The sequence below is a fragment of the Nannospalax galili genome, unplaced genomic scaffold (genome assembly GCF_000622305.1).
Source record: "Nannospalax galili isolate Female #2095 unplaced genomic scaffold, S.galili_v1.0 scaffold933, whole genome shotgun sequence".
NCBI classification, from domain to species: Eukaryota; Metazoa; Chordata; class Mammalia; order Rodentia; family Spalacidae; genus Nannospalax; species Nannospalax galili.
Genome location: NW_008333281.1, coordinates 966,618 through 979,623, shown reverse-complemented (window position 1 = coordinate 979,623; position 13,006 = coordinate 966,618). Strand labels below are relative to the sequence as shown.

Here is a 13,006-nt window from a genome sequence, read left to right as displayed (position 1 = left end):
GGGGTGGAGGGGAGGGTTCTGTGGGGTGGAGGGGAGGCCTCTGGGGTGGAGGGGAGGGTTCTGTGGGGTGGAGGGGAGGGTTCTGGGGTGGAGGGGAGGGTTCTGTGGGACACTAGCCTACTGTCAGTCTCTAGAAACCCACCTCCTGTTCTAGGATTAGCCTCTCCCTAGGGACTCACAGTGGTTCTTGGCCATCCTAGGCTGTGTGTAGAGTCACACTGACAGGTTTTAAATGGTACCCAGTCCTAGACTTCACCTGGGACCAGCTGACACCTGCTCCCTGCAGCGACATGTCATGTATCTTCGGGCTTTTCAGGAAAGTCTGGAGGGTAGCATCAGGGGTGTCCCAAGAAGTGGCCCTCAGCCCCGCCAGCCCTGTGTTTTCCTGCTCATCTAGGCCTATGAGCACTGGGACACAGACCTGAAGTGGCCTGTCTATTTCTATCCTTAGTTCTCTCACTTAACTCCATGTCTGAGTTCCTCTGCCTAGGCCTATTGAGGACCAAGGAAGTAGATAAAACAGACTGTCCACCATGGTGTCTTCCGCAGGCTCTATGGCACAGGCTGCTCGGCTACAGCCAAACGGGCAGAAGACGCCATGAAAGGGGGAGGTGATAAGATCCGGGAGCTGCTGACGTGTCATGACAGGATTTTGTCTGTGTACTCTTTGGTGGAGAAGGGATGTTGGGGATGGAACCTAGGGCCTCACACGTGCTGGGCAGATGCCCTACCACCGAGCCACACTCACTGCCCCCTGTATTCTTGTGTGTGTGTCTATGTGGTGTATGCGAGTGTGCGCACCGTGCGCGTGGGGAGGGCAGAGGTTGATGTCCTTTGCTCTTCGCCTTGTGTTGTGAGACATGGTCTCTCAGCAAACCTGGAGCTCGTTATTTAGGTTAGGCTGGCTGTCCCTGCCCCTCCCCTGGCGCTGGGGTTACAGGAGCATGCCTCCATACCCCGCTTTTCACATGGCTGCCGGGGATCTGAGCTCAGGTTCCTACTTTGCCCACAGAGCTGTCTCCCAGTCCCGCTGTCGGCATCCTCCAGTCGCTGTGAGGTCACTACTTCCCAGTCTCACCCTCTGCTCCACAGACACGTCTTGCCCTATCGTTGCTAAGTCCAAGCAGCAGGTGTTTTGCCTCTGAGCATTTCCAGAGCAGTTTGTCACTAGCGCATCTCCTCAGAACTGTCGCTGGTGAGGACACTGCACTTACTGCTGTAATTAAGCTCAGGGTAAAAGAAGGTAACAATTCCATCACCCAGGCTCCTGGTGGGGTCCATAGGCAATTCGTTCCTAAGTAGCTGTTTCTTTGGGGTACCTTCCTGGCAACTCTATCTGTGGCCTTTCTATTGTTCTTTTTAAGTAATTGTGTGTCTGTGCCACAGCGTGTGGCGGTCAGACACCTTTCGGGGGTCGGCTCTCACTTCCCCTTGCTGAGGCAAGGTCTCCCACTTCTGCTGCTGCACAGCTTGCTCCAGACTAGCTAGGCCGCTGCATCCAGCTCTTTACGTGGGTTCTGGGAATCAAACTCAGGCCATCAGGCTTACATAGCTAGCGCTTTTCCCCACCGAGCCATCTTTCCAGCTTTCTGTTGTGGTTCTCAAAGGAGTAGAGTGGAGACCTCAGCAGCAGGGGCCTAGAAGCAGATGCTTAGGGTTAGAATGTGGCCTGAGGAGGGAGGTCTCTGGGAGGGCCCCTACCCTGCCTGTCCCACTGTCAAGTGGTACCTCAGCCAGGACGGGGAGGTACCAGCCTAGAGACCAAAGGTCCAGAGGATGGTCACTGATTTGTCAGCAGCTGCAGCAGTGACAGTAGGTCTTCATGACTTGCCGTATCCACACCTTCTGCTGGCTGGGACTGCAGAGCCTTGGGCCCCACAGCCCCACTGCGTGCACACCTGCATTCTAGCAAAGTCTGGAGAACATCCACCCAGAACTGCACTCTGAGGAGCCTGATTTGCAGTGCAATCGCCCGCTTTCATTAAAAGCTGCGGCTGTAGCTTAGCTGGCCGCGTGCTTGCTCAGCACGCATGAAGCCCTGGATTTGATCCTAGCATGGCATAAACTGGATATGAAATACACACTTGTAATCCCAGCACTTGGGAGGTGGAGGCAGGAGAGTCAGGAGGTCATGGTCATCCTTGGCTACGTAATGAGTTCAAGGCCAGCCTGGGCCAGAGACTCAGTCTCATAATAATGATAACAATTTTGTCTGTCAACAGACCCTTAAATAAATATAGACTGTGTAAGCTGACCAGTCTCCAGCCTTCTGCTTCATTTTCAGTCTTTAAATTTGAGGAAGAACGTTCGCTATTCACAGAACCAAACAGGGCCTGCGCCTCCCCAGGGTTTAGATCACCTAGCTGAGGCCCTAGCAGGGGAGGAGGCAAGCAGGATTCCTCCCCCCCCCCCCCCCCCCCCCCGTCCTCCCTGGAAGGCAAGGGAAGCCGACGTGCCAGGCGTCTTCTGGTCAGCTCTCCTCTGCTCCTTCCCGCTCTTCTGCTGGGGTTTTTATTTCAGGGGTGAAGCCTCATTTCCCCTCTGCCCTTCTCTCAGGGAGGACTTGGACCAGGAGGAGAAAGCCAAGTTTGGGGAGTTCTGCAGCAGTGAGGGCGGGAAAGGCCGAGAGTGGTTTGCGCGGTACGTGAGTGCCCAGGTGAGTGGGCGCCCAGCACCTCAGACACAGAGGAGAGAGTGGGGACTGTGGGGGGTTGGCAAGTTTCAGGAAATTTCTCTTTCAAAGGCAAGCATGTAAGCTCTGTTGATGAGTATTTTCAATACATAACCTATAGTATTGAGTTTTGCAGAGGATAACATATTCTAGTCTATGAACATTGTAAAGACAAATGTATGTTAACAAAACTCAGAGAAGAGTCGTGTCTTCATTTCCAGTGAGCTTTTTTTCCTGCATATTTTCATCATAAAGGATGCATTCTTCATAGAGAAATTAGGAAATGCAGAAAAAAGTAATTAACAAACCCAGAATAGCCAGCCATGACATTTGGGGTTTTGTCTCTCTGTGCTTCTCCCTGTGGTAAGCTGAGTATCCCAGTTTCTTTTTGGAATCCTGTGAGGATGATGCAGGACGGTACCTGCTGGGCTCTGGTGGGTGAGGGCCCTGTGTAGTGGCCGTGTCCTGCCTGGCATCCTGATAGAAGGAAGTGACCCTTCCCAGCTACATTAGACACATGCACAGTACTAAGCCCCAGCCTCATGGAGCTGCTGAGTATCTCCCAGTCCCCCCCTGAGTGTCACCCCGTCCCCACTGAGTGTCACCCAGTCCCCCACTGAGTGTCACCAGTCCCCCCACTGATGTGCCTGGCCCTTTCTGGACAGCGCTGCAAGTCCAAGTGTGTGTCTGAGCCGACCTTCTACCGCCTGGTGCAGTCCTTTGCAGTGGTGCTGTTTGAGTAAGTGACACCCTCCCCAATGCCTCCCCCACCCCCTGAGCCAGCTGTGAGTAATGGCCACACCAGCTGTCACCCACCCTGAAGTTGTGACCATCATCTTCTGGGAGCAGAATAGTCAGCCCCCTCCTGCTGCAGCGTGTCCCATAATCTTATATGATTAAAATTGTATAACAATTTACTGTAATGCGGTAAGAATAGACCGATTCGTGCTTTTGTAGAATGTCATTCAGTGTGTCCATTTCTTATATGCGGAAGTTTGTGGGGGGGACAGCAGTACCCCAGGTTCTTATGAGGGATGCATAGTCTCATCATCCCTGACCCCCGAGTCTGACCCTAGGACTATTCAGTGGTTCACATCTGGGGCTGCTGACCGGAGCCTCTGTGTGAGGGACAGCCAGGGCTTCCTGCTGACCCCTGGGAAGTAGAGGCCATGGTCAGATGACCTGGGTATCTGGTGTGGACCAAGGCTTGAGGCTACCTCTGGTTTTCTCCGCTGAGGTATGCTGGGCTGAGCCTCCTAGGCTTTGAGTTTCATCTTAATGTGAAAGACACCAAGCTGAGGAGCACAAACACCATTCCGTTCTCAGAGCCAGGCCCTGACCCAGGCCATGTGCCTATAGGTGGCACTCCTGGTTGCACTGAGTGCACTCTTGTTACCTCCGGGGCAGCATCTTGGGAGTGAAGTGCTAGCCCACATCGGCCTCGGAAGCTCTGCTTCACTCGCTGGCCATGGAGGGTCAGGGAGAGCAGCCCCAGCCAGCCAGTCCTGCTTATTCCAGGTGCCACCAGATGGACGATTTCGGGCCTGCGAAGAACCTCATGACCATGTGCTTCACATACTACCACCTTGGTGAGTGAGCCGGGGCAGAGCATCTTCTTGATTAAAGGCAGGCCGAGGGGCCTCCGGAAAGCAGGGATTGATCCTGGGGAGGGGACAAGAAGCAGGGGTGAGACTCTGAACATCCAGGGCTGTACTGGGGGTTGGGGCTGGTAGTCCATGCAGTGAAGGAAGTGGCACACTCATCACTGAGGGGATGAACCCCAGGGCAGGAAGTCACACAGCACGTGAGGGAACGCTGTATGCGGGGTCACTGCATGATTCAGAGCTGCCCGTTGAGGGGAGCAGGCTAGGACACGGTCCCAAGAAGAGTCTGGGGTGGCTGGGGACGTCCTGGTGAAGATGATGCAAAGCCAGGAAATCTCTTCTGGCCCACTGAGTTGACTCGTTCTCCATGCAGGAGCTCCAGGGTGTTGAGCTCTGCAGTCTGCCAGCAGAGCCTGGCTCAGCCCCTTGAGGAGGGCGCTGGGAGCCTCACTGTGGAGGACCTGATGTGGGTCTCTAGTAGGTGTCCCTAGCTCCTGCTTATGGTGCTCTCACTCTCCTGGTGTAGCCCCTTCCCTCTGCTCTGGCTCTGGGACATCCGGTGCCAGCTGGTCTGACTGCCATAGGTCATCAGACTGTCCTGGTGCCAGCCCATGTGCCGGCTACCTTCAGGTCAGGTTCATTCCACTGACCTGGTCAAGGTCTGTGCAAAGGCCCTTCAGCTAGCCTTGCCCTGCAGAGAACCCTCAGCCTGTAGGGGTCTACTTGGTCTGTAAGTTCACTTGCTGCCCTAAGGAAGGGGCTCTGGTTTCACTGCCCACCCCTCCCCCCCTCTTGTACCCCATATTTACCTGCTGGGGGCCCAGTCAGATGTCTCTGAGATGGGCCTGAGTCTGCACTCTGCACCCTGCCCAGGGCTGCTGCTTCTCTCCTCTGCCAGTGTCTCAGACCTGCTGGGTAGTTCACTGTGCACATCACCCACCTTCCCAGCTCCTTCAGGCAGCATCTACCTCCCTCCCAGCTCCTGCCCAGTGTTCTGTATAGTCAGTGCTTGGGGACCACCCCAGGGAGGCTCAGGCCTCCCTTGTCTGAAGAGCCTGCTAAGCTAAGCCATCTGCCTCTGTCCGTCCTACTGGGGAGACTGAGGATGGGCTTTGTGTAGTCCCGCAGCCCCTGCCTTCAGGCCCTTCCCCTCTTCCATCCATGCTGTAAACTGCTTCTTACCCATCCTCCTCCTCTCTCAAGGCAAGCCACACCTGCTCCCCATGGAGCCCAGGGAGAAGCCGGCTGGCAGCATTGACTCCTATCTGAAGTCAGCCAACAGCTGGCTGGCGGAGAAGAAGGACATTGCAGAGCGACTGCTGAAGAACACAGAGAACGTGAAGGGCTTCTTCGGGGGGCTGGAGACCAAGCTGAAGGGACCGCTGGTCAGGAAGAACGAGTGAGTGCAGGTGCAGGGCCTCCCACGTGGGTCTTTGCAGTCTTGGGCCTGTAGCTGTCCTTGACCGTGACTCAGCTTCCCCAGAGCTCCCCACGGTTCTCATCTGCTGCTTGCTCACTGACACGCAGGTGTTGGGGAGCCATGTTTTCTGGATTGACGAGGAACGGATAGCCTTGTCAGCGGCAGCAGAAGAATCACAAGCTCTGCCCCTCCTCCTCCCCCTCCCTGCCACGCACATTAGTGTTAGTGGGACCCAAGAAGGCTGCGGTCCACTGCCTCCCAAGAGGCCGCTCTGGCAGACCCAGGACCCTGGGGTGCACTGGTCCACAGGGATGCTGAAGCAGAGATACCACCAGGGGTCCCAAAGACAGTCTGCAGCCACCAGCACCCCCACCCACCCCGCTGCAGATGACGGCCTCCCACCATGTCAAGCCAGCTCAGCACCACAGGCCCCAGTTCCCAGACGTGGCGGCTGCCACTGTGCTGCTCATTTCTGAACCCTCTTCAGGAGCCACACAGAGCACAGGGTTGCCGCGGTGCGGCATCTGAGATGGGGCCTGGGCCGCCTGCTCACTGCTTCCGTCTTTCTCCCTCTAGGGACGATGAGACCAGACCTAAGGACAAACAGATGAAGACTGGTAAGAACCCTATTCTCTGAGCTGGCTAGGAGGCTGAGCCTGTGTGGAGGGAGGCCTGTGTGGACGGAGGCCTGTGCGGACGGGGGCCTGTGTAGAGGGGTGCCTATGCAAGGTGGGGGGCTGTGGGAATGGGACCTGTAGGGAGGCAGGACTTTGGGGAGATGGGGTCTGTGGAGATGGAGGGCCTGGGGAGATGTGCATTCTGTGGGGATGGAGAGATCAATGGGGAAGGGAGGACCTCTATGGGAGGTAGGACTTTACCTGTCTGGCCTTGTAACCAAGACGTACCACCCAGGGTTCTTCAAGTAGCCCACCATTATTAGCCAACAACAGAAACAAACAGGTTATGAATGAAAAGTTTTCATTAGAGGGCCGCTTTTCTAAGGAGGGTGGGGAAACTCAACCCTTAACCCAAGGACACTGTCAGATGTTAGGGGAGGGGTACCACTCCCAGGATCTCTCCAGAGGATGCCTTTGGCTGAGCGCCTCCTCACTGGCTGAGGTCTGCAGACATGCAGTCACAGAATTTGGACAGTGCGGCTTTATGACTCTGGGGAAGCCATGGCTGTTGAGACGTGGGCCCAGCCACACTGCCCTTGGGTCTCCTTCCTTCTGCAGTGACGGTGGTCAGCCCCGAGGACGAACAGAAGGGGGAGAAGGTCTACCTGTACATGCACCTGAGACAGCAGCCCATCTGGTAAGGGCTGCCCACACCCTCGCCCCATCTAACCTGGGGCAGTCGCCCATAGTGTTCTAGCCGCCAGCACTCCATCAGAAAAGCCACCCCTGATTTAGGGTGGGGGATCAGAATGAGACAGGATGCAAGTATGGGCAGGGGCATGGAGGAATCGGAGCTCTGCACTGCTGGTGGGAGGGTGCAGTGATACAGCCACTGTGGAGATGCCTGGTCGCTGCCCAGAGGCTGCCAGAGTAGCCGTGCTCCAGCCATTCCTGTGTAGGTCCGTGCCTGTGTCTACACGGATGCCTGCACGGAGCATTCACAGCAACTCTTCAGAATAGCTCCAGACACAGCCAGCTGGCCCTCACATAAGCACAGTGTGTCTGTGCCATGAAGTAGACCTGGACACAGGCCATGACACAGTGATCCCAGGCCATTGCTCTTGTGGGCAAACGTGGAAGGTCGTGTGTCCTGCGAGCCGTTCATGCAGAAAAGCTAGGCCAGTAGATAAGTGCTGAGCGATGGGGTTTCTTTATGGGTGGCAGAAGTGTTCTGGAGTTAGACAGTGGTGATGGCTGCTACACGACTGGAATGCACTAGAAATGTCAGGCGAGGCCAGCGTGACTACTCAGCTATGCCCTGGTCTGAACGGGACACACCACAGGGTGAATTTCATGGGCTGCAAACTATATCCTAGTAAAGTTACTGCACATGTGTGCATGTATGTGTATATATGCACACACAAGCACATACCTATACCATGCATACACGCATACACTGCACGTTCTAGTTGAGGTGAGGGCCAAGGACTGTGATTAGCTGTGGTTAGCTGTGGTTTGTGTCCCCCATGTGTTGGCACATGTCCCTGCTGTGGCAGTGTTGAGGTGTGAAAGCTTGAGGAGCAAGGCCTAGAGTGAGGTGGGCAATTCTGGAACTACTCAGAAGGGATTCGAGACCTTATCACAGGACAGTTAGTTCTCTCGAGTGCTCTATAGCAGGCTGCGCCATGTGACTGGCCTCTGCTGCACATCACTGTTCCCTCTCCACTCCTTTGCCATGTGGAAAAGCAGCCAGGGACCTTCCAGAGCCACCTGGAGGCTGGCCTTGGCCTGAACCACCTGCAGACACCACGCAGTAGAGAGGGATGGGCTTACCCAGCCCCTACACCACCAGTGTTTGTGGTAGTAGGCCCTCAGGTCCTGGACCCAGGATGTGGCAAAGAGCTCTAGAGCAAGTTGTAGATTCTGGGCCATGCGGAGCCAAAGCTGCCTTGTGGCTATGTGGTGCTGCACCTTCACGTGCAGGCCACGTGTCACTCCTGATCTGCACGGAACTCCTTTCACTTCCATGTTCCTGTTGCTGTGTCCGCGGTGCGTGGCTGCTCTGCAGAGCAGGAGTCCAGGTGTCCACTTGCTCTGGGAAGCCTACTGTCTCCTGCCCGAGCAGGTGCTGCACCACCCTCCCGCAGCCTCCTCAGCTCTTCCACCCGCACCGGGTCCCTGGGGCGATGCTTTATTCAACCTCTCAGGCTTCTCAGACACTCAGGAGGCAAGAAGCTGCGCTCTCGGTGCGGAGTGGGCGGAAGGGAGCTCCCCTGCCCCCTCAAGACCGTCACCCAGTCTCGTCCTGCAGGCACACACTGAGGTTCTGGAATGCCGCCTTTTTTGATGCTGTCCACTGTGAGAGGCGGAAGCGATCCCCCACCACCAGGTAGGAGCCAGCCTTCAGCCTCAGGAGAGGGGACCAGGCCTTGGCTCAGTCTCCTGGGTCCCCAGAGGTCAGCAGGATGGCTGAGCTGCTGTCTTCACCTGCACGGCCCACAGCCCTGCAAGCTATCTGAAGGGTCAGTGCTCACAGCTCCGTGGGTGGGGTGCTCAGCTTGCATGGTGCTTCCTGTCCTGGGCTCTGGCATGCCGTGGCCTGATCTTCCTGAAAATGCCAGCTTCCCGTGAGGGAGACCATCAGCCTCCACCCCACCCTGCTATTCCTTGTGCAGACTCAAGCCCGGCAGTGCAGCTGAGCCCTGAGTAGGCTGTCCCAGCTGTGCCCAGGCTGGGCCACATCTCAGAGGCCCCGTGGAACCCCATACAGAAAGAATGGGAAGCAGGGAGAGTGTTGGCCTTGACCTCACAGGGGCTCTCTGGCTGAAAGAGGCACAGGTTGCTGTGCACTGCAGTCAGTTGCTGGGCAGCCTAGAGCAGTAGCGTCTGGAAGCCACGCCAGACCATGAGGCTCGGTTGGTCCAGCACTTGAGGGGCTTCGCAGGCAGTCTCTCAGGGCCTCAGTTTGCTGTCAGGGAGACCCTGGGCCTTTTGCTGTGTTGGGAGCAGAGCACCATCTGGCCCCCACTGCAAGCAAGTGGTGTGTGTGAGGTGGAGCCCTACTTGGAACAGGTGACCTGCCTCAAGTCCAGTGATGGTCTGTGGGGCTGTTTCCTGGGGAAGCAGAGCATGGGGTGGGCAAGGCCCGAGAATGCCGGAGGACCTTGGGTGAGTTCCCGCTGGCCTGGAGGCAGGGCTGCTCCTCAGGGAGCTGACTGACATCTCGCCAAGCTCTCTGACTGCTAGGGATCCACGTGCTCTGGGCTCCTTGTCTCTGTCCTCTCCTCTCCCACCTGGGATAATTCTCTGTTCTGTTCCATCCACATATCTTGCATGACTTTGACATGTGCCTTTGTTTACCCGTTTCTGCTGCCGCTCCAGAGGGGATGCTGGAGAGCAGGAGGAGAAGAGGTGTGTGTCCAACGTGACTTCATTCCACTTTACAGCACTGCAGCTCCTTCCAAGGCCGTTGCTAGGAGGGGTGGGCATCCCTGGGGAGGCATGCCCAGTGCTAGGCAGGTTGCTGTCAGGGTCTGGGCCCTGACAGGCAGCTTAGCAGGGCCAGATCACCCTAAGATGGTCAGAAAGCAGATGGAACACTGCGAGCCGCTCCAAAAGACACATTCAGGCTCAGAGAAGAGGGCAGGTCCTAAAACGAGCAGGGCACTGTGAGCCACCACAGAAGACACATGCAGGCTCGGGGGAGAGATTCAGGTCAGAAAGCCTGCTGCCACTTGGGGGCATCATGTTCTGCACGTGTTCTCTATGCTGTGCCTTCTACGCCAATCTGCACTCAGTCAGAGGAAGGAATTATACTGGCCTGAAATGGAGGGTGGGCATAGGAAGCTGTCCTGTGTGCAGCTCTGCCCACTTTAATTGGGGGAGGGTCAGCTGGTCTGTGGGTCACCGGGAAGACCAGCTGCCTCCCTTTTGCTACTGGGTGACTGGGGGCAGTTAGAGGTGGTGCTGAAGCAAAGATGGGGCTGCTTCTGAGCCTACAGAGGTCTGACTCATGTTCCCAGAAGCCCCTGGGACTTATTTTCAGAGTCAGAGCCACACCTGCTCACATGGAGTTGCGAACCCAGGCGGGTTTCCTTGCTGGGCCCCAGCTTGCGTGCTTCATGGGAGGGTCTACAGCACACTGCTCTGAGGACCCTTGCTGCTAGAAGGAGCAGTTGCGCCTGTCAGCATCTTCACAGTGGCAGAGCCCCACACACCCACCATCTCTCAGGGGACCTTCTGACAAAGGAACCTCCAGGGAGCTGGGCTTCTTAACGCCATAGCACAGGCCCAAAGTAAAGGATCTCTCCAGACAGCTGGTCATGCTGCTGGCCTGCTCACCTGTCCTGAGTTCAGCTGAAGGGACAGTCAGCCTCCTGGGCCTTCTCGCTGGACCCCAAGCAGCTAGCTAACCAGCACAGGACTGCTGGAGTGTGGCGAGTGTCGCTCCAGGCCTCAGGCTACCCCCGACCTCCAGTAGGCTCCTTTTCTCAGTGATCTCTGCTGATAGCAGATTCCTTTCCCATCACCTGGTTCCAAAGTTTTCCACTGAGTTCTGGGCACATACAGACATGCACAGACACATACACATGCACACAGACACACATAACACAGAGACAGACACACATATGCACACAGACACATGCGCGCATATACACACACCCTCAGCAGCTTAGAGTCCCGAGCAGTGTTCCCTGAACTCAGCTCTCAGAATGAGACTAGGTGGCAGGCACCACCCAAGCCACAGCTCCTGACCTCCTACTTTCTTCAGAATCAGATGATCCCCAGTTCTAGTCTCACCCACAGCAAGCAGAATCACTTCCTCACAGGTCAGGAAGGAAGGACCAGGGGTTGTGCTGCACAATCTTGAGAGTTGTTTACTATGATCTGGGACTGGGCAGTGCCCACTGTGGGCATCTGTACATGGAGCCTGTGGTAGTACAGGGATGTATGTGCCTGAATGGCCTTAGAACGTGTGTTGGAGGACCACACCACCCCACAAGTGCATTCTGGGATCTGGGTGTGCTGCCTCAATGTAGAGGCTGCAGGTGAGCTCCGCCCTGCTGAGTGTTCAGGTGGCCCCACTGACATGTGGCGGCCAGGGACCTAGGCTTTGTTCCTTTGCCCTGTTCTCTTCCTTTGGCTTCTCCATGGCCTCCCTCCCCCTCCATGCCTCTTCTCTCCCTGTGCTTTGGTCTCTCAACCTTATTTTAGGCAGTCATCCATCCCAACTCTTCTTTTAGGGAGGTGGGCAAAATGAGCTCTCCCTCCTGTCTCAGCTGTGCATCTGTCCTCTGGGTGCCAGGGTCTGGCTTTACACAGGCCAGAGATGGGGCCTCCAAGGCCTCCTGGGAGGCTGCCCTCGAAAGGCATCACCAGAGTGGTGTGTGACATGTGACTGTCTTGCTAGGGGTGCCAGCAGAGTCTTTAAGACAGGTAGCTTTCTGTCCTGCTTCTGCCCCTTCCCCAAAGAACACTCCTCCCCAACCCAGGTACCTGGGCCACTCCATGCTACCTGCCCAGTGCAGAGAATAGGTCCTTCCTCAGAGGCTGCTCACCAGCCCACTTCTGCACTGGCTTCCCAAGGCCACATGGTCACAGGCCTGTGCCAGGAGACCTATAGGAAGAAGATACAGTGTTTCCTCCATGCAGTGGGGGCTGGGAGGCAGCCATGGTGGGGACCCTCCCATGAGGCAGGCAGAGTCTCTCTGCAAGGGAAGGGTCATTGTGGCCATCAGACACTCCCAGGCTCACTACCTATGTGTCTTCTGTCCTGGGACACCAAGCAGGTCTATGATCCCTCTAGGTTTCCTGGCCTGTTAGGTAGACCAAGTCTGTGGGAAGTCTGAGGGGCATGGCCCTCCCAGGTCTCCAGGAGGGCAGAGTGTTGTTAGCTTTGGGGATCAATGCTGATGGTTGGGGCCCTTTGGGCAAGTGAGGTGGCAGGCTGCGTGGAAGCCGCCCTTCAGAGGCAGGTCCCTCTGTGCCCAAGAGGCAGTTCAGGTCACCAGCTCTGAAGTGCAGGACAGGGAGGGATCGCAGACCTGTCTGAAGCCTGTCTGTCCCTCTTGTGCCCACAGGGAGAAATGGTACCACATGACTCAGGAAGAGCGGGATGACAGCCTGCGCTTCAATGAGAACATCACCTTTGGGCAGCTGGGGTGAGAGTGGGGGCCACCGGGCCAGCCTGGGCTACCCTCACAGGCTGGGGCAGCATGGTGGGTCCAACTGCTCAGAAGCATGGGGCTGGGAGGTCCTCCTCCCCCGGTACCACCCAGGGGAACAACTCTCACTTAGGAAGCTTGCAGGGCATCATCACCGACGCTGCCCAGACTCAGGGGCCAGCGTCTTGGTTCCCTTCCCTGGGGGCAGGAGGGTAACAGTCATCGGTATTTTTCCTCCAGCACGTTCACTCACAACATGTTGGCCTTCGGCCTGAACAAGAAGCTGTGCAGTGATTTCCTGAAGAAGCAGGCCGTGATCGGGAACCTGGATGAGGGTGAGCACTGGGCAGCAGGTACCGTGGGAGCCAGGAGCCGGAAGCAGCACTCCGCACTGGGGCCTCCCGCCCCGCCAGTCAGAAATGGTGCTGACCATTGCCCTGGCCTGCCCGCCTTCCCTAGTCCACAGACTTCAGCTGTCTATCTGGAGGGATTCTGGGTGGCATGGGATACAGCCAGGTCAGAGCTCAACA

The 13,006-nt window shown here is 56.6% G+C and overlaps 1 protein-coding gene across 3 annotated transcripts in view; it reads left to right on the top strand.

Annotated features, from left to right (window-relative positions):
* Kiaa0513 (KIAA0513 ortholog) overlaps positions 1-13,006 on the top strand; it is a 49,573-nt gene that overhangs the window by 31,559 nt on the left and 5,008 nt on the right. For 2 of the 3 annotated variants that reach the window (XM_008827902.2, XM_029561022.1), the window contains exons 3-12: positions 2,557-2,656; positions 3,337-3,410; positions 4,190-4,260; positions 5,479-5,674; positions 6,272-6,312; positions 6,931-7,009; positions 8,624-8,701; positions 9,694-9,723; positions 12,393-12,473; positions 12,717-12,811. In XM_008827902.2, the coding sequence (XP_008826124.1) occupies positions 2,557-2,656; positions 3,337-3,410; positions 4,190-4,260; positions 5,479-5,674; positions 6,272-6,312; positions 6,931-7,009; positions 8,624-8,701; positions 9,694-9,723; positions 12,393-12,473; positions 12,717-12,811 (845 nt within the window). The remainder of the gene's footprint in view (positions 1-2,556; positions 2,657-3,336; positions 3,411-4,189; positions 4,261-5,478; positions 5,675-6,271; positions 6,313-6,930; positions 7,010-8,623; positions 8,702-9,693; positions 9,724-12,392; positions 12,474-12,716; positions 12,812-13,006) is intronic. The other variant, XM_008827903.2, reaches the window with a different exon arrangement.